The 22,500-nt window shown below is 31.7% G+C and overlaps 1 protein-coding gene across 7 annotated transcripts in view; it reads left to right on the top strand.

Moving 5' to 3' along the window:
* LOC124422481 (insulin gene enhancer protein ISL-1) overlaps window positions 1-22,500 on the top strand; it is an 88,404-nt gene that overhangs the window by 62,260 nt on the left and 3,644 nt on the right. For 5 of the 7 annotated variants that reach the window (XM_046959024.1, XM_046958986.1, XM_046958969.1 and 2 more), the window contains 4 exons: window positions 10,589-10,775; window positions 16,685-16,986; window positions 21,865-22,166; window positions 22,390-22,500. The exon at window positions 22,390-22,500 is cut by the window's right edge and continues 111 nt beyond it. In XM_046959024.1, the coding sequence (XP_046814980.1) occupies window positions 10,589-10,775; window positions 16,685-16,986; window positions 21,865-22,166; window positions 22,390-22,500 (902 nt within the window). The remainder of the gene's footprint in view (window positions 1-10,588; window positions 10,776-16,684; window positions 16,987-21,864; window positions 22,167-22,389) is intronic. The other 2 variants (XM_046959005.1, XM_046959016.1) reach the window with 2 other exon arrangements.

A 22,500-nucleotide genomic window follows, 5' to 3' on the forward strand; every position in this document is an offset into this window, starting at 1 on the left:
GATTATCCTATAAAACGAGAAAGAGAGAGAGAAAGAGAGAGAGAGAGAGAGAACGATCGAACGATCGAATAATTCATACGATCATTCTAAATCCGATCGTCTCGAAAAATTGATCCACCGAAATCGAATCGAATCGAATCGTTGAAATTTTAGTGCTCATTCAGTAAACTCCCTTATAAAAACAAACTATGCACATTCATACAAATACAAACCGTACGCGTGTATATGTGCGCGCATATACGCATATACGCACGCATGCATATGGTTAGAAGCGAGAGCCGCGACTTGTAAGGTGCATTCCCGATCCTGCTACGAAACTGGCTGGGCTGGACAAAAAAAGGGAAATAATTAGCGGAGGTGTTAATGAAATACCAAACGAACGCCGTGGGACACCAGGTCGGCGCCTCTGAACTGCCAAGCAGACATCCTCGACATAAGACCCGGCGCCGTTTTCTCTACCATCCTCATCCTCATCCTCATCCTCATCCTCATCCTCCGTCCTTACCCCTCATCCTTATCCTCATTCTCTTCTTATTCTTATTCTTTTTTTCATCCACTCTTTTACCGATAACTGCACACTCCAACAATCTCTTATCCATTTATGTATATGTGCGTATATATATATATATATATATATATATATATATATATATATATATATATATATGTAAATATATCTTATTATCTCATCTTTGTTTTCTTTTTTTTTTTTCTTTTTTTCTTTTCAATTATATATATAAATATTTTATATTTTTCTCAATAGATATCAGCTATCTATACATGTGAAAAGATTAAACAAATTGATATAACATAAGAACAATTTATTTAATATAATCACGTAGAAATCTTATAATCCTTAATCCCATCGTCTTATCCCACCGTCCCCCTTTCCTCCGTTCCTTCTTTCTCCCTTAACATTGTCCCTTATTCTCGTAGCTTTGCGTTTAAAATACGCTTTAGAATTTAATTATTCCTTTTTTTTTTTTTCATTCCTTTTCTTTTTTTTTTTTTCTTCTTCCCCGTTACACTTACTTATTACAGAAAATATTTCGACTTACACAAAATAAATTCTTTGGATATATATATATACACATATACATAGGTAGATTGAAAATCGTTTATTTTCTGTGCATCAATCAGATAATTTCTAATATTTTATTAAACCCCAATCAAGTTTGATTATATTTCTCGATCGATCTATAATTCAATCTCGATCGTTCGTGATTAATTTTGACCGTAAAGATCCATCAACAAGATTCCAATTCATCATTCATCGTTATCGTTCACCGTAGACCATTACCAACCATTGCACCACAATCATTTCTATCGTATATTAAACGAAATATATCGTAGATAAGAGACAGACGTTTATTCTTTCGTTTCTTTTTTTTTTTTTATTTATCGGAGAAAGAAAAAAGAAAAAAGGCAGCTTTGGACAAAGAAATGAGACACAGGAGGGGGGAAAATAGGGAGGATAGGGTTAGGAATAGGGGATAGGGATTGTATGGGCGAGAGGGGGAAAGAGATAGAGAGAGAGAGAGAGAGAGGGAGGAGGTAGGGTGGAGAAAAAGAAAAAGAAAGAAAAGAAAAACAGAAAGATCGAAAAGATAATCGGTCCGGCGAAAAAGCAACAATTCGACGCCACCCACGCTTTCTCTCTACCGGTAGCTACTGGACCTACTAAACCACCCTCCCCCCTCTCCTCACCCCAACCCTCTGTCCTCATCCTTCTCACCATCTTTCCCTACCATTCTCGAATTCTTCTTCATTTTCTCTTTCTTTTCTTTTTCTTCTTTTTGTTCCTCTCTCTCTCTCTCTCTCTCTCTCTCTCTCTCTCTCTCTTTTTCTTCCTTTTTACTTTTTACTTTCTTTTTTTTGTCTTTCTTCTTTTCCCTCCTTTCTCTTTTTCTTTTTACCTTTCTTCTCTCTCTCTCTCTCTCTCTCTCTCTTTGTTTTTCTTCTTTTCCTTTTTCTTGTTTTTCTTACGAAGACGACTACTACTAACAAACATAATTTTATCATCCTTTCGCGACATGTCGCGAGGATCTAGTTTTGCTAACTATCATCAATCATCGACAAAACACGTTTCACTTTTGTGTAAATATTTGTTGTCGTTGTTGTTGTTGGTTTTCCTTTTTTTTTTTTTTCTTTCCGATCGATCGATGATAATCACGACGTTGTTAAAACGTGCATTAGATAATCTTCTTTGCGTTCGTGTTAATTTATTCCTTGATTTTTTCTTTTTTTTTTTCTTTTTTTGCTTTTTTTGTTTTGGTTTTTCGTCAATAATTCATTCACACGTTCGTTAGATTAATTAATGAATGACGACCGAATGACATCGGTAAAAAATATCAATGTACGTGTATAATTGATAAAATGTTTTAAATTATTAAGGCGTTGTGGTATTTTGTAGTATTAATCGAGAATAGAAAATTTGCCAAAAAGGAAATAAAATAAAATAAAATAAAATAAAATAAAATGAAATGAAATAATGAGTACAATTGTTGATCGGTAGATTGATCTATGGATAATGTAATTCGTGGAATGAAGTAATAAGTAGGAAAAAACAAAAAGAAGAAAAATTGAAGGGTATATAAGAAAAGACATGGAGAAAAAAGAAAAAGAAAAAGAGGAGAAAATCCGTAGATAAACACGAGAATAATTTTCTTATCAATCCTTTACGTTTATCGTTAAACGTTTCGCGCAAATTAGGAGTTAGTCAGAATTAAATAGCCGTAAGTTCGCGATAAACTTTATCTCGCATTGCATCGAGGTGCAGTCATCGTTGAGAAGAAGAAAAAAAATTAGAAAAGAAGGAAAAGGAAAGAAAAAAAAAAAAGAAAAGAAAGAAAGAGCTTAACATTTCGTATTGCTTCATACGACATACTACTTAAGATTCTGAAGATCTTACAATTAGATAATACATTAGATACAACATAAATATTAAGCGAACATGTTCAATAGCTTTAATCTTTTTACGAAAAATCTGCAAATAATTTCTAACAGTATTTTTTTTTTTTTTATTAAATCTAACAATGAAATCTATAAATGAACAACAAATCGATCATTATGAAATAATTAAATCATCTTTTTTTTTTTTTCTTTTTTCTTATTATTACTATTATCATTATTATTATTGTTTGCAATAAAAATTCTGTACGAGGAATATTTTTAAGATATTATTTTTCTTTTTTTTTTTTTTTTTCTTTATATATATATAAGTACTATATCTATCAATATAATTCAATATTTATATTTTTTATATCTATAATATTTATATATTTATATATTATTATATCTTATAATCATATATATATATATATATATATATATATATTATATTATTAAATATATACAATGTATATATTACACAATATTTTCATATCTAATAACAATATATTATATATGAAAATATGTACGATAACATATCTTACCATATGCGTTATTTAAATAAACATGTCGACCTTTACAAATAATAATCGACCGTATTACGTAGATGTACATAAATAGGTAGTAGCGAGAAATTTTTCGTCGGTACGAAAAGACAACAAGGTTGTCACGAAATGGGTGGTTAGTAGAGGAGAAAATAGAGGAGGAGGAGGTGGGTTAGAAGAAAAGGAGTATAAGTACGCGTTCGTATACTTGGACGTTCCTTATTTATGCGGCGCGTAAAGAAGCTTCGATTACATGCATGGTACCACCCTTGAACTATATATGTGTATGCATATATGTATGTATGTATCTGGTTCTGGTACGCACGACCAAGCTTAAAAGGAGAGAGAGAGAGAGAGAGATAGAAAACATACGGGAGATACGAAGTGGTGTCTCGTCCTCTTTAGAAGCTAATGGGACGCCGACGCATTCTCTCTCTCTCTCTCTCTCTCTCTCTCTTACTCACACGTATCTACACACTTATAAAATGATACTCTCTTTCTCTTTTTTTCCTTATTTGATTCCCTTTGATCCTGGCCGACCTTGTTCTCATCCCTCTCTCTCTCTCTCTCTCTCTCTTGCTTTGTGTGTGTCTTTCTCTTCTTTCCTCCCTCACACCTTCTTCTCTTTCTCTTACTACAGACGTATTTCCCTTCTCTTTCTTTCCTTCCTTCCTTCCTTCCTTCCTTCCTTCCTTCCTTCCTTCCTTTCTTTCTTTCCTTTTTTCTTTTTTTATTTCTTTCTTTCTATCTTTCTTCCTTCCTTCCTTTCTTCCTTCCTTTCTTCTCACACTACTGACCTTATCCTTCTCGAGAATTTTCATGGTGGTCGCACGCGTTCCACCCAAAGAGGAAAAAGAAAAAAAAAGAAGATGTTTTGTCTTACGTCTATTGAAAAGAGAGGAGAAAAATATTTCTTTTTTCTTTCTTTTTTTTTTTTTTTTCCTTTTTCTTGTTCCCTGGGAAAGCGCGAAACGCGCGTGGCTTTACTTTTCACTTCCATTTTTCTTTCTTTCTTTTTTTTTTTTGCTTTTCTCTGTCTTTCTCCCTCTCTCTCTCTCTCTCTCTCTCTCTCTTTATTTTTTTAAAGCTATTTCGAAACGCATGAACGGGCGATACGGCAATTATTTGCTTGTTTTCGGTTGGGATCGTTTATTTTATCAAGAATTTATTAATTAAAGTGAGAAAGAGAGAGAGATAGAGATAGAGAGAGAGAGAGAGAGAGAGAGAGAGATGGATAGATAATGATCAGGCATATTTATTAAACTTTTTTCGTGATCAAACATTTGAAGCGAAGACAAATTTATCAAAAAAAAAAAAAAAAAAAAAAAAAAAGGAAAAATAGAAAGAAAAAAGGAAGAGAAAAGAAAGAGAAAACGATTTTTTCTCTTCGTTTCTTTTTTTTTCCTTCTTTTCCTTTTCCCGTTCTTGCAAATTTCGTCGCGCTCGAAGGATTTGTTTGCCGCAAAAAAAAAAAAAGAAACGGCTCTCTGGGTATGATGAGTATTGTTGTGAAAGAAAAAAAAAAAAAATATATATATATATATATATAAACAAAAATTAAGGAAGAGAAACGTAAAAATGGAAAAAAAAAAAGAAAACAAAAAGAAAAACTAAAAAATTATGTACGTAATCCTGGCAAAGAGGGGAAGGGCCGCGAGCTTGTCGTACAAATCGTCAGACGTCAGGCGTGAATTTATGACGACACAGCATCCGAAAGAGACCGTTTTACGTTTTTGTATACGACGTGCTGCTCGATGGTGTCCCGACTACGTAGAATCCTCTGGTGGTCGGACTTTTTTATCGGCCGACTCTACGGAGACGCAGCCGACATGGAGAAAGGGAAGAAAACCCGCACGCGGACCATTTCGGTATCCACAAAAAGATACACGATTTCTACGTTCCAAACAAAACCGGCTCGATCCTATCGCTGAGAAAGAAAAAGATTTTTGGTACGTTAAAGAGAGAGAGAGAGAGAGAGAGAGAGAGAGAAAGAGAGAGACATAATTTACTAATAATCTCACGATCATTCTCTTACTATCGGCGTGATATCAAAATACCATTAGAAATATATTAAAACTATATATATATATATATATTGAATCCTAACACATTCTTTAATAATACTTATTTACCTTTCTTATTTATTTATTTATTTATTTATTTATTTACTGTTTTATATATATATATATATATATATATATATATCTATTTAATTAAAAATAATTAATATTGAAGAATTTATTCCTCTGTGAAGGAAATAATTTATTAGTTTTTTCAAATGTATATTATAATTTGTATTTAGAAAATTAATTAAATATTATAATTTACGTTAATTAACAGCACGCATAAACATTCATACTGTCGTTATGTCAGATAAATAGAAGACATGAAGTATATATATATATATATATATATATATATTTATACCCATAGACAAATGTTAATCCTAATACATAGCCGAATAGTATCTCCAGATGAATAGGTATACTGTTAATTTTCAATGTGATGAGTGTGAAAAAGAAAATCTCTTGAAAAAGAAAAATATAAGTCAAAAAATGTTGTCCCTATCATAGTTAAATATTGACTTATAATACATCCCTAATACGTAGACTTAATCTAAATACGAATAAATAAATACTTATCTATGGGATTAATCTTCAAAGTGAGATAACAACAAGATTATTCAAATTAAGATAAATAAAAGAAAGAAAGAAGAAAAAAAAAGAAAGAAACAAACAAGTAAATACGTATATCGTAGGGAAATGTTAATTCAAAATATATATACATTAAATCATCATAAGATCAAATAATATAAAAATAATTTTTCGACGATATATGTAAAACCAAAGATAAATATAATTATCCATTAACATAAATTTCTTCGAATCATTTGCTCGGTCAATTTCTAATATATAAATCTAATATATAATATATAAATTTAATTTCTAATAATACAATTTCTAATCTTTAAATATGATAAAATGAATTTCAAAGAAATCCAAGAAATTACGATATATTGAAGAGTTAATTCACACGGGGAAAGTTTAAAGCACGTTCGAAATGATTAATAAAGAAGAAAAAGAAGAAGAAAAAGAAAAATACAAGTTTCTAATCGATCGTCTTATTATAATTTAGAAATTTATCTTGAAATTCGCGCTGAAACTTTTAATAGAAGTCAACAAGTAAATTCATATATATATATCATAGTCAAATGTTATCCTTGATATATACAAAATATATTAAATTATCGTCCTAAAATCATGCATAATATAAAAACACTACACTGATATAAATCTCTTATAACATTACTAACATCTAACTTCTAAAAATATGATAAAAGACGAATCATTGATTCAAACAATTCCAGAGTGAATTATGACGAATATAATTTATACGGGTTGTTAAATCGCACGTGGAAAGTTTAAATGACGCTCGAAATGAATAAGAAGAAGAATACGTATTTTTAATCGATCGTCTTATTTTATTATTTAGAAATTTATCTCGAAACTTACACTAAAACTTTTAATAGAATCCAACAATTAGATACACATACATATATATATATATATACATATACATATATATATATATATATATATATATATGGTAGTGAAATATTACCGTAGATAAATACAAAATACACCAAATAATCGTCGTAAAACCACACATAATATAAAAACGCGACGTTTCCATTGTTCATAAAAAGGAAACATAAAGCATAAAACTATCCACCGATATAAATCTTTTCAAACAATAACAATCTAATTTCTAAATATGATAAAACCACTGGTGTTATCATTGATTCAAAGAAATCCAAAGCGTGTTATGACGAATATACGATTTATAGGGATGTTTTAAATCGCACGGGGAAAGTTTTAAAGCACGTTCGAAATGGATAAGAAGACAAAGGATGAAAACGAAGACGAAGACACGTTCTAGTCGATCGTCTTGTTATCTCTCTACGGAATCTGCGCAAAACTCGCGCAGGAACGTTCAAGCGCCGACTCCGATGGAGTTTCGGCATCCGGTTTCCCCTGGGCGGAGTTTCGAAGCCCCTTTTCATGCTCCAAGAACCGCCCATGTCTACACCCTTGCCTCTCTCTCTCTCTCTCTCTCTCTCTCTCTCTCTCACACACACACACTCTCACTCACTCACTCTCTCACTCTCTCTCTCTCTCTCTCTCTCCTCTCTCTGTCTCTTTTTTTCTCTCTATCTTTTTCGTCGGCATTTCTTCGGCAACGCGGACGCCTCCGCGGTGCGGCGCAAACGCGTCTCGAGAAAACGGCAGCTAATTTCGGAAGCGCTCGACCGCAGTGGCGCAGCCACCACTGCCGATGCTGTGGCTGGTCCAGCATCCTCCTTCAAATCTTCTTATTCTTATTCTTATCATCTTCTTTTTCTCTCTCTCTCTCTCTCTCTCTCTCTGTGGCTCTCTCTCTCCCTCTCTCTCTCTCTCTTGTACATACAATCTCACTCTTTCTCTCTATTCTCTCTTTATTCTTCTCTTTTTCTGTCAGTCTATCTGTCTCTTTTTCTGTCTGTCTCTATCTCTCTCTCTCTCTCTCTCTCTCTCTCTATCTCTTTCTCTCTTTCTCTCTTCATAAATCGTGTCTCCTTTCGCATCGATTCAGTGACTGGTGTCGTTTTATTTTTTGTTTATATCTTTGCGGTGTTCCTTTCTTTTTTTTTCTTTTTTTATTGTTTATTTTTTCTTTTTTTTATCTTTTTTTTTTTTTCTTCTTAACAACGCTCTACCTTTCGTACAAGTTTGAAGTTCGTGAGTATCGAATTTTTGAAGATCGAATACATATATGCATCCACTTTCGAAGGATATAATTCGAAATTGTTATTTTATCAAGGATTCGTGCCCTTTTAATTTTTCGTTTTCTTCTACTTTGTGCGTATATATTGAAAATAATTAAGAAGAAGAATCAAATGTTATAAAGAGGTGACAATATCGTGATATACACAGTTCTATCAATCGTCATATTGAATCTACTTTTCTGTTTGTTAAATGCTTAATCTCATTATAATATAATTTTTTATTTATTTCTAATAATCTATTTATATCATTTCATTTCGTGTAATAATCAACGCTATTTTAATTGTCTTCCTTTTTCTTTTTTGCTTTTCCTTTTTTTTCTTTCTATTCTTAAAGGGATAAGTAAACTTTAATTAATCGAAAAATTTGATTATTTTTACTAGATCCGAAATAATGAGCTTAATCTAATTAACATGTGAACGAAACATAAAGTTAAAAGAAAATATCGCGTTAAAAAAAAAGAAAAAAAAAGAAAAAAAAAATTATCTTTCGGAAATAAATGCAAATTAGTTAATTCAAAAATATTACAATTTATCTCGAATCTGAAACAATCTTATTCATCGTAATAAATCGTTCGAATGTAATGACAAATTGAAAGAGTATCTCTACGAATATTTTTAAAAGTTAATATCATCAATCGATGAACGTGTTATGTGAATCATCATCGATCTAAAACAATTGTTTATTTTTAAAAGTGTTTTGAACGTAACGACTAGCCGAAAGTATATAATCGCATTTTCTTTTTCATTCTTAAAATTTTTCCTTTTTTTCCCCTATCGGAATAAGATGGGGGAGGGATTATAAAAAAACAAACGATTAAAATTATTATATTCTAAATCTAATAAAATTATTTGGTTCTGATGAATGTATAAAGGAAGATACGTGTACTAAGAGAAAATATTATTATATAGAATAGTAGTAGTGTCTCGTAGAAAGGAAGTTATCGATCGTAGTAATGGCAGAGTTGAAGAAAAACATGATGTAATAGATGATATATAAGGATGTTTAGACATAATATTAGAAGAGGAAAAAGACCGTTCGTTAAAACTCGTTCAATTTCGATGATCGGTTGCTTCAACGATATCGAGAAATAAATGAATAAAATCATATTCCGTCGGTCGATGATCGTCGTCGTCGTCGTCGTTGTCGTCGTTGTCGTCGTCGAGCATAATGATCGAACAACTTTGTAGTGATAATTTTTAAAGCACTCATTCCTTTCACTTCTTTTTCCCTTTGGAGCATTTAATTAAATCGAACGATCGAATACCGATAACGATTAATACGAATATAGTAAAGTGTTGAAAATAATTCGTAATTCGATAAATCATCATCATTCTTTTTCTTAATATCAATCACATAATATTCTATCATGATCAGGAATCTCTCATACACTTTTATTACTTCCTTTCCTTTTTGTACACTTCCGTTTTGTTTCACAAATTATAAAACGTCGTTTTTGTTGTTATCGTAGAAAAAGAACGTGCCCGTGATATAATCGATAGGTACATAAAATGATAGACACGATTAAAAAACTCTGTTATATCTTTAAATCGTCTTTCATGATTGACGGAACAAACAATTTCATTCCTTCTACGAATAAGATATATCAAATTTGCACTCGACTATCAATGATATCTATCCAATTGATAATAAAAAGTCGTAAAAGAGGATTAACGCTTTTAATTATCGAGTCAATCAAAATTATGGATTTTAAATTGTATCATTAGATCATTAATGAAAATCGTAATCTTATATAGATACGTTAATTAAAAAGTATTCAAAATTATTATTTAATTGATCGTTAAACGTCTATAAAACGTGATGTAATAATTTCATTTCATTCTTTAATATCATCTTAATATATTATTTTTAACTCTTATCTCCGCACGTTAATTTATATCCTAAAAGTTAATATTTTCCTTAGCATAGGTTTTATATATATATATATATATATATATGTTACTCACATACACACACATACATATATATAGATATACCTACATAAATTTACATGCGTTAAATAAAGTTATGTTAAATGCAAAAAAAAAAAAATTGAACCATATCGACAAAATATCTATGTTAAAAAAAAAAAAAAAAATGAATCAATTAATTTTAATCCTTAGAACATATTTACGCGAACGAATATATAAAAAAAAAAAAAATAAAAAAGAAATAAAACGAACAAATCGTTAACGAATTCTAAATTCTTGGATGTTCTTATTAATAAAAAAAAAAAAAAAAAAAAAAGAAAAGAAAAAAGAAGAAGAAGAAAGAAAGGAAGAAAGAAAGAAAGAAAGAAATTTAATCAGAAAACACATTGTTCATTTTCAGAAGGACGTAGCTCGCATTGCGTCGGCTGCGGTGGACGAATTCACGACCAGTGGATATTGAGGGTGGCGCCTAATCTCGAGTGGCATGCTGCCTGTTTGAAGTGTGCCGAGTGTCAGCAATTTTTGGACGAACATTGCACCTGCTTCGTTCGCGACGGGAAGACGTACTGCAAAGGAGATTACGTCAGGTGAGAGAAAGGAAGAGGATACTAAACAAAAAAAATTTTAATAATAATAATAATAATAATAATAATAATAATAATAATAATAATAATAATAGAAGAGGAATACTAAAAAAAAAATAATTAAGAAGAAGAATTAATTACACAAAAATATTATTTCTTCTCTCTCTCTCTCTCTCTCTCTCTCTATATATATATATATATATATATATATATATCTCTATCTAAAATTAAGAGACTTTGAGAAGACTTTGCAACCCTTTAAAAAGTAATCCCCAAAAAGCCCTTCCACGAAATAGTTATTCCTCGAAAATATACACATACACACATACACACAGACACACAAATATATACATATACATATATACATACACTTGATCCCTCCTTTTCTTATTTTTTCTCCTATCTTTCTCTCTTTCTCTTTCTTTTTCTTTCTTTCTTTCTTTCTTTCTTTCTTTCTTTCTTTCTTTCTTTCATTCTTTCTACTTGGTATCGTTATCGGTTTTCGTATTTTTCCTTTTTACGATCCACCGTCATAAAATCCATGGTTGCTGCCGATAATAGTAGCGTTGATGCTGGTGTACCCATTGGCGAGTGGCGATGGTGTTGATGGTGGTGATGATGGTGGAGAGGAAAAAAGAAAAAGAAAAAGAAAAAGATAGTATAGAAAGAGAAAGATACGCGTTCACGAATTCCAGGAAAAAAGGTGGAAGGCTTACGCTCGAATCCCGATCGAAGTCTGCGGTATGGTAATTAATGCAAAACTGTCCCTCTTGTCAGAGTGAACCCGCTACATTCTCTCTCTCTCTCTCTCTCTCACACACACACACACACACACACACACACGTTTTCTCATACTTGCTTAGATACACATATATACATACATAAATATATACATAACACACACACAATCACACGTACATATATATATATATATATATATATATATATATATATATATATACTGGTAACACACGATAGGACGCTGTACGAGGAGGCTGTGACCGGGATTGAAAAGGAATAAAGAAACGCATTCTGGAGGAATAAAAGAGAGAAGGAAGAAAAGAAAATGAAAAGAGAAGAAAAAAGGAAGATGTGTATGCGTGAGAAAGAGAGAGAGAGAGAGAGAGTGTGTGTGTGTGTGTGACTGCGAAGTATTTTTATCTGTGAACCCGTAGCAACGAGTAACAAACGCCATATAAACTCCGATCGAGTCGTCCTGTTTCGTTCGAACGAAAAACCAAACCAAACTAAACTAAACGGAACGAAACGAAACGAAATGAAACGAAACGAAAAATCTCTCGTCTCGTCTCGTCTCGTCTCGTCTCGTCTCGTCTTGTCTCTTCTCGTCTACATTTTCGTCTTCGTCTTCGTCTTCGTCTTCGAATCCTCGCGTAATGTAGGTATGCAACGTGTTCAAGACAAGGAACATGTGCACGGACGATTCGCGCGTGCAACTGCATGCAACGAAAGAAAAACAAAAAAAAAGAAAAAAGAAAACAAAAGAAAAGAAAAGAAAGAAAGAAAAAGAATGAAGAAAAAGAAAAAGAAAAAAGAGCGTAGTAACGTTGGCTCGCGCTCGAGCTTGCGGAATTAAAACCGACGACGGATTGAAGCTTTCGACGAGAGACAGGAGTCTCACACTCTCTCTCTATCTCTCTCTCTTTTTTTGGCTGTTTTTTTTGGCTTTTTTCTATCTCTCCTCTTTCCTTTCTTTTTTTTTTATTTTTTTTTTATTTGTCATTCTTTTTCTTTCCTTCCCTTTTTTTTTTCAAGGTTCTTCCGGACGAAATCGTACGTATCGTATTCGCAAAGGTGGAAATGCGGGGGGGGGGGGGGGGATAAATGATATTATAATTTCTTTAAAGGTAAATCTTATTAAAAGGGTTGAAGTTAAATCAAAAAGAAAAGTTTGCGTTATAGTATAATATCAATATATCGATATATTAATATTCTCCATCATAATTATCTATTGGTACATTGTTTTTTTTAAATATTTTATATATATATATATATATATATATATAATATTTATTTATTTATTATTTTCTTATTTGTACACTTTATATTTTTTAATAATTAATATTACTGATATATATCGTTTCTATTATATTTTTAAACATATAATATAACTTCATGGATTCGAAAAAAAAAATTTTTGTTTAATATTCTTTCTTTAATATCCTTTACGTTTTATATATATTTTTTTAAATATTCTCTATATTTTTTAATATCCCATATATTTCTTAATATTATATATATATATATATATATATATATATATATATATCAAATCATTCACATTTCCGTATGTTCTTATTATTATCCATATTTTTTTGATAATACTTTTCATCAGTTAAATTAGAATCGAAATTTTATTCAATCGAAATTATATAAATCTCTTCTTTGAAAATATCCACATTTCTTTTCATTTAATTTCTATTTAAATAGAACCGTCATGCTAAATGGGACGCCATTAGCACGCGATCGAATTTAAATGGCGGGGGAAAAAAGGAACGGAGTGTACGAGACAATCGCGCACAGTTCGACGTTCTCTTTCGTCCAAGATATTTTCTTCGTTCGATGTGTTTACATCGCAATGAAGAAACAAAGATCTTTTATGTCACTTTCTTTTTCTTGTTATCCTTTTTTGCTTTTTTCTCTTTTTCAACGTACACCCACTCGTAGAGTATACTTTTTCGGTAGGGGGGAGAGGGTGGCCAAGGGGAATATTTCTTTCTTTTTCTTGTTTCTTCTCTCTCTCTCTCTCTCTCTCTCTCTCTCTCTCTCTCTCTCTCTCTCTCTCTCTCTCTCTCTCTTTCATTTTTTCTCTCGTTCCTCTTTTCTCGAACTTCTTCTCCCCTCTTTTTTTTCTTCTGGCAGGTACAATTTCGAAGACGACGTGGACCAAATATTTTTCTCCCTCGGGGACAGAAAGTTTATTTGCATTGATCCGTCAAACGTCGAAACGCCTTCGGGAAGGCCGAACGAGAGAAGAGAGACTGGCATATCCGGTCGACGTGAATTCACTCCAAGACAAGACATTCGCCGGTTAGCTTGTTTGTTGTCCCTGTCGCTTAGTCAGAAAAGTCAAAACGAGAGAAGCGAGCTCATTTCTTTCTCTCTCTCTCTCTCTCTCTCTCTCTCTCTCTCTCTCTCTTTTTCTCTCTCTCACTCATTCATTCATTTTCTCACTCACTCAGTATCTCGATTCTACTCGACATTTCGGTAACTACTCGTATGAGAAACGAAAAATCATCCCTTTTTGTGAATTAGATTGCGATTAGTACGACCGAGATATCGATCCATTTCTTCCGTGAAAAGAAAAAATGTTATTTCTTTGTAACCTTTACAAGTTAGTAATTATTTATTTAAGAAAGAAAAAAAAAAAGAAAAGACAAAAGAAAAGATAAAAAATAACGAACAATTTTTTCTCTTGTGACAATTAAAGAGAAAGAGAAAAAGAGAAGAAAGAAAAAAATATTTGATCTTTAGTCTGCGATTAATTCGCTTAGATATCTGAGTTTCGCTATTCTTTGTTTTTCTTTTTCTTTTTTTTTTTTCTTCTTTTTATTACACCCGTCTCTCATTTATTTAGGAAAAAAAAAAGAAAAGAATTATCACAACGGACGGTGGTGGTTGATTTTGTAGCGAGCGAAAAAATAAAAAAGAAAATAAGTCACCCTCCACCCATCTAATCCACCCCCAACCTTACCTCCCCTCAATGAACTACGTTGAAATTTTCGTTCGACGAAAAAAAAAAAAAGCAAACCTTTTTAAAAAAAAAAAAAAAAAAGAAAAGGTTAAAGAAGAGAAAAAAATTATCAACGAATAAAATTTGTTCTTACAGAAGTTTCTTATATAGAAGTACACGTATACATACCCATAGAATATTTTATAATATTTGATATAACATTCAGTTTCATCCAACAGCTCCTTATTACCACCACCCCTTTATCTCCCATCCTCTCCCCCTTCCCACAACCCCGTTATCCACCGATCACTTCTCTCCCGTTACAAAATCGATTTTCTAAACCTGAAGTTAGCGAATATGCCATAACGCGTGAACATAAATAACGTATCATCGTATTCCCATGTAGTACAAACTGAGTTTATGCTTCTCGTTTCTACACGATATTACGATATATAAGAAAATATATAGGAAAGGTTATTATAGGGAACGGGTAAGAATATTAGCCAGACCGAGTCATATATTTTGAGCCGATGTGAAACGTTCGGTTGGATTATGAGCTTGCATGAGAGCCACCCACGCGATTCGCTCTCGCTTCGCATTGCACTATCAGATATTGAAGTGTATCATAACTTATGAGAAACGAGCGTGAGGGAGAAAGAGAGAAAGAGAGAGAGAGAGAGAGAACCTAGGATGCTATCGAGATTAGGATGTACGCCGATAAATATTCTATCTATCTCTTTCTCTCTTTCTCTTTCTCTCTTTCTCTCTTTCGTACTAGCGTATTGGCTGTACTAGCATAAACTATTATACATCATAAGCCATATTTGCAAAGTGGATGAGAGTATCGAATAACGATAAATATATGTATTTTCATGATAGTTTCAACAAATTCCGATAACGTATCTATATATATATATATATATATATATATTTTTATTTCTCGAAAGATGAAAATTATTGAATATGTTCTTATGGTTTTTCCTTATCACTGTGTTTCTCTCTATCTTTCTCTCTCTCTCTTTCTCTCTCTCCCTCTCTCTCACTCTCTCTCTCTCTCTCTCTCTCTCTCTCTCTCTCTCTCTCTCTCTCTCTCTCTCTCTCTCTCTCTCTCTCTCTCTCTCTCTTTCTCTTTCTCTTTTCAAATTTTATACAATTTCATAACGTTTAAACATCGACGATTCGTTTCATTGTATTTAAAAAAAAAAAATGTCGATATATATTGTCTGTAGATTTAATTTTTCGACTTCTTTTATTTTCATTATACTTAATTAAGTATCAAATATCCGTTCGAGATTTTTTCTTTCTTTTTTTTTTTCTAAATTAAACAAATCGACTACGATAACCGACAATGGATATTATCGACGCCAACGCAAACCATCGATCAATTGATCGTACTAATGATATCTGAATTAAATTCCGTAAATTTTTTATTCAAACGTTTCTCCGTCGAGATTATGAAATATAAAAAAGGAAATATATAATAATGAGATATCAAATTGATATCTAATTAATTTCAACATTAGAAAATATCAAATCTCACATACGTACGTTTTATATTCGATAATTATGATCGATATATTAAACGATCGTATTAAGGAGACCTGGATGAAAAGTTCTTATTTGATTTTAAATATCAATTAATCTTTTTTCGAAACTTTTCCTTTTCTTTTTCTTTTTTTCTTTTTTTCTTCTTTTTTTCTTCTTTTTTTCTTCAGATTGCACGGACATTCCTAGGCTCTTCTCTCTTATAATTTTTACGATCGAAAAGAAAGGAAGAAACAAGAGAAGAAAAAAAAAAAAGAAAAGAAAGAAGAACAAAAATTAAATTAAAACATCTGAAAGATGAGTAATTGATTTTTAAAATCGTCCACGAACTTTCAACCTATCCCGTACTTATGATTAATTTTCCCTATTGAAAATTCCAAACTGTCTTTTGCGAAGACGGAATAGTAAAAAAAATCAGAAATCGAACTAATCTTATTATAAGACATTTTCTAATGTTAAAATTTTCATTCATGAATCATGAATTAAATACTGTAAATTTTTTTATTCAAATGTTTCTCCCTCGAGATTATGAAATATAAAAAAGGAAATATGTAATAATCAGATATAAAATTAATATCTAATTAATTTCAACATTAGAAAATGTCAAATGTATATACATATGAAATATGTATTTTTCATACATTATGAAAAATATTTTTCGTATTGAATGTTTCAGACTGTTCGGGACGAAGTGCGACAAGTGCAGTCAGTGTTTCAGCAAGAACGAATACGTGATGAGGGCAAAGACCAAGATCTATCACGTGAATTGTTTTCGTTGTTCGGCTTGCATGAGGAAGCTTTTACCGGGCGATGAATTCGCCCTGAGACAGGACGGATTATTTTGTTTGCACGATCACGAAATAGTTGAAAGTGGAAAATTTTGTCCTACTGGCGGTGTACCGGGGAGCGAGAATAACAACAACGCTTCCTTAACAAATAATAATCATCATTTGCATCCAAACGACGGATCGATGTCAGGTAATAATCACAAAATTTTTTATCTTCGTATATACATATATATATATATATATATATAAAGAAATTACACGATTGATATATACAAACAAAAATAAAAAAATAAATAAATAAATAAAAAGATTAGAATAAGAATAAATGAAATAAATAAGTACATTTAATAAAGATAAAAAAAAGAAAAAATAATAAGAAGAAGAAGAAATAAGGAGACGTGCGTTTTCTTGTTTAAGAAAGAAAGAATGAAAGAAAGAAGGAAAGAAAGAAAAAAAAAAAAGAGAAAAAAGAAAAAGAAAAGAAAAAAAGATGTGTGGATCGTGCGTAGTTATGTACGACAGTAGTTGGCAGGGTGGTGTTACATTTGACACCTCTCGTATACTCTAAAGACTTGTCAAACCACTGTGTCCGTCGCTTTGAAATTCGTTTCCGAGCAGTAGTTTTCAAGTTCGGATAGAATGAGTTAAGACGAGACGTCAATTTCGGTCTGCTACTCCAATGATTTCCATAAAGGAATCACGGTGATAAACAGATCACAAAAGACGAAATGAGTTACCGTGTCACGTTGTGGTGACACGTTCGTACCGTACTGTTTGCACGGGAATTAGCAAGCAAAATTTATTCCTCTCTTTCTCTCTCTCTCTCTCTCTAATCTTTTTAACTCGTTCTCTCTTTCTCTCTCTCCCTCTCTCTCTCTCTCTCTCTTTCTAATCTTTTTAACTCGTTCTCTCTCTCTTTCTCTCTCTCTTTTTTTTCTCTCCCTTTTTCTCCAGTAGATATTCCTAGTCACGTTTTTAACCATGCAATAGAACCACTCGTATCGTTCTAATCGAAATTTAATTTACGTTACATAAATTAAATCCTGACGATAAACTTTAGATTGCATAGCATATAATATGCATAACCATTTATTTGATTCACTTATTTTTTTTTAATAAAAATCTCTTAAAATATAGAATATAAATGATTTCATTATATCGAATTTAATTATGCAATATTTATTCCAAGTTACTTTCGATAAATCTTGTATTTATACTCATTCAATATATATACACATATATACACACACAATATATATATATATATATATATATTATATATGATATACATTTACGTACATACATATATAATATATATTTTATATATATATGTGTGTAGCTTAATTACTGGTTTTATAGAAATAAGAAATTCTTAAAAAAAAGTAAAAAAATTCTCTTTTTCTATTTCTGACTCTTTCTCTCTCTCTCTCCCTCTCTCTCTCTCTCTCTCTCTCTTTCTCTGTTGTCGTTGTGAAAATTATCATAGTAGATTATCATAGATTATTACATCGTTCATAATTCAATATATCGGACGCCTCGGACGTACTCATATTACCTAATATGGGCGGTGGTAGATGGACACTGAGCCATGTAATCCCAAGCGTGTAGGAAGAGAGGGTGTAGTGGTCAAGCCTTTAAGGTCTCAACGGCTTCAATTATCAACACCTAATTACACGTGCCGATCCTAACACAACACTATAGTCACTTACCACCACCGTCCACATAGTCATTGCCGTTGTTATCGTCGTTATCGTCGTTGTCCTTGTCGTTCCCATCGCCGATGACGGAAATCCCTTGTATTTCGTAGATATGCTTTACCCTCGGGCCAGGAACCCTTTTGTAAATTTGCTCTTTGTGCCCCGATACTCAACTAGAAAATCCTTTAGACATTCTGATCCACGAATAAATTTCATTAGAAGGCACGCTCGTTATCCGTCGAAATTATTCGTCGAAATTATTCGTCGTCTCAATGTCGTCGGCATTTTAATTATGTTGTTTTTTGTTTTTTTGATCCTCGATTTTTGATCTTTTCTTCATGAATCTTCTTTTATTTTTCTTTTCTATAGCTTTTTACATACATATATATATATATATATATATATATATATATATATTTTCTTGTTCAATTTTTCTTTTCCTTCTTTTTTTTTCCGTTCTTTTATATAATTATTAAATATCATTATTACATTAATACGATCGAATGAACGGCCAAATGAAATTGAAATGTCGTCAACAGTAGAATAAATCTGTTGGTATTCAGCCAACTTGAAATTTATTTTCATTGTAAATACGAGACGTTAAGTCGTACGTGCGGATTTATATTACGGTCATTACGATCAACGTTGAAATGAAATTTCAACAAAGATAAAGAGAAAGAAATAGAGGGAGGGAGAGAGAGAGAGAGAGAGAAAGAAAAAGAGAGAGAGAGAGAGAGAGAGAGAGAGAGGAAGAGATAGAGAAAGATGGCGATATTGACGATCATTCACAATGTTCATCTTACGAGCAAACAGAGCTCGTATTTCGTTCTATTTTTAACTATGCCATTAAATGATATTGAACTATAGTAATAATTGATACCTACGTTAACTTCAAAATGGATTCATTGTGTCTCTGTGTGTATGTCTGTATGTGTCCGTGTGTGTTAATTATAATTTGTTTATTTCTTTTTTATTTTGTTTTCTCTCTTTTTCTTTTTTTTTTGTTTTTTTTCTTTTTTTTTTTTTTTTTTTTTTTTTGACGGAACTAGTTATCCCGAAATCGAAGTGACTCTTTTCTTTTTCTTTCGAAAATTTTCCCCACCTGCCCGTAGCTCTTTTGTCCTTTTTCCACGTTACTATTATTTGGTTAGGATACCAAAAATAAAGAGAGAGAGAGAGAGAGAGAGAGAAAGTCAGAGTGAGAGTGAGAAAGAGAAAGTTAGAGAAGATTTCATTTGTCCAGCAGCATTTTCTTGCATTATCCTCCTTCTGTTTTACCATCGGCAAACAATCGATTCCATCGAAATAATAATAAACCTGTCTTGTCTTGTACTAACTATGAACCCTTCAACCCTTTTAAATACTCTTATTTCGACGATCCAAATTTCACATTTCTAAATGTCCATTAAATGCCAGTTGACAAATTTCTCAGACAGATAACTATTCTTTCTTTCTCTCCCTCTCTCTCTCTCTCTCTCTCTCTCTCTCTCAAATATCTAAACTATGTACACATGGAATAATTAATTTCGAAATAAAGAACAATATTATTTATTATTCCTTTAATATGTATGTATGCAAGTACGCATTACTTTGTCTTAAATAACGTGGTATCATCGTTCAAAATTTATTTAACAGTTAACTCTCAAGGAATACATCGGAGATATTATTTTTGTTTCATTTCCGAAATATCATCGTAAATTTAAATATATTTGTAATATCAATATTTTAATTTAAAATTAAACTTTGTAATTATAAAAATACTAAATTGCTACATTGTAATTATTACTTCCTACTTATATATATTTATATATATATCCAAAATGTCGATAACCTTGACGCGAAGTCAATAATCAACTTTTCTTTCCTGAATTCGAAGTCAACGACATATGATTGTGAATTCAGTTTAAATTAAAATTCATCATAAATTATATACTAGATTATAATTAATTATCATTTTATTAATTTTCTGTTCTTTTTCTTCCTTTCCTTTTTTTTTCCTTTTTTTTTCTTTTTTCTGTTTTTTTTTCCTTTTTTTTTTTTTTTTTTTTTTTCTTAATGAATCCTAAACGAGTATTACCGAAATCCGTGAAATCTGATCAAAATGTCGAACGTTCTTGTAAATATTTAACAAAGATAATGATTATTAACATATTCTTGAGAGATCGATTCAACGAATTTTTTCGTTCTTTTTTTTTTCTTTTCTTTTTCTTTTTTTTCTATTCTTTTTTTTTTTTTTTTTTTTTTTTAAAGAAAAAAAAGAAGGAAAAAGGAAGAAAAAAAAATTTGAAAGAGAAAAAAAATATGAAATTCACGAAGACTTTAGTGAAGCACTGTAAATCAAATAGAACCGATCGAAAGGAACTTGGGAACGTACTCCAGAGGAAGAACCGACAGACACGTTGTTATTCAAGGACGTACTGCAACGCGCGAGCTATGGTCACGAATGCGCGGATCCGAGTTTGCTCATCGACAATATTGTTTCTTCGTTCTTCTGCTCTCAAGTCTGCTGTGCCGCAAGAGAAATAAAGAAAGAGGGAAAGAAATAAATAAAGAAAAAGAGAGAGAGAGAGAGAGACATGATCGTTGTCGGTGCCCTTTACGTTCTTCACCGGCCATATTGAAACAGTATCCGGATCTCCCATTAGCTTGGACCTCGATCGTTTCGCAGGACCGGTTGGTACGATACGCGTTGATCTCCCTAAGTTCATTTCTTTTAAGGGCACCGATTCTATTCAAACGTTTTCTACCCTTCGACAAGTACGCTGATTAAAATACCAATAACGAGTCTTACAAATATTTTTCTAATGCGACGGATCAAGAGGATTCAAGAAATCAAGATCAAGAAATTAATATTTTTAATTAGTATTGTCGATCGATTCTCCGACAGTTAAGTTAAACCCTGATTTAATAAATTCTTGTAACTAATTTTGATCATTAACAATTTTTGTTTCATCGATCGGTATATCTATTTATGACGTTAATAATTCTTAAGATCAACGATTCCCTTCAAACGTTTTCTAACTTTCGACAAATTCCAAGAAGGGATGTGGATGTCATCAGGAAGTCTTACGAATATTTTTCACGATGATGAAGGATCGATGAAATTTATCTTTTTAATTAAAATTGTCGATCAATGATAATCAATAATCTTCTAATTAAATACATTTAGACTTCTGTGGCTAATTTTAATCATTTGTCGTACTTCGATCAATAGATCGATGGTATCAATAAAAACAAAAAGATCTTTAATTTACATATGTAATTAAAATAAGATCAATTTGAATCGAAATATTGTTAACAATTATCTATACAATTCTAAAAGAGAAAAGAAAAGATTATTATACCCATATCGAATTTTGATTCTATTTTAGACTCTGGATCAGAGAGTGGTTCTCATAAGGCCGGCGTTGGTGGTGCACGAGGAACCGGAAGTCATAAGAGCGGTGGTGGTTCCGACGGTAAACCAACCAGAGTACGTACGGTTTTGAATGAGAAACAACTTCATACTTTGAGAACGTGTTACGCCGCAAATCCACGACCGGACGCATTGATGAAGGAACAATTGGTCGAGATGACCGGATTAAGTCCAAGAGTTATCAGGGTATGGTTCCAAAACAAAAGATGTAAGGATAAGAAGAAAACGATAGCAATGAAACAACAAATGCAAGAGAAGGTAATAAAATAAACGTTGTCCACTATCTTTTGATGAAAATAATTAATGATTAGATTGTCAATTAGCTTGTCGATATAGATTTAATTATTTCTTTTTCTTTTTTCTCTTTTCTTTCTTTCTTTCTTTCTTTCTTCTTTTTTGTTTCTTTTTTTTTTCTTTTTTTTTTTTTTATAAATCTTTTTGTTATACACGACCGAGATTGTATTGATTTAATGGATCGAAGTGCTTTCCGTTGCAGGACGGGCGTAAATTGGGTTTCGGCGGTATGCATGGGATACCAATGGTGGCGAGTAGCCCTGTTAGACACGAAAGCCCCATCGGCATGACACCCTTA

Source organism: Vespa crabro, chromosome 1 (assembly GCF_910589235.1).
Source record: "Vespa crabro chromosome 1, iyVesCrab1.2, whole genome shotgun sequence".
Taxonomy (NCBI): Eukaryota; Metazoa; Arthropoda; class Insecta; order Hymenoptera; family Vespidae; genus Vespa; species Vespa crabro.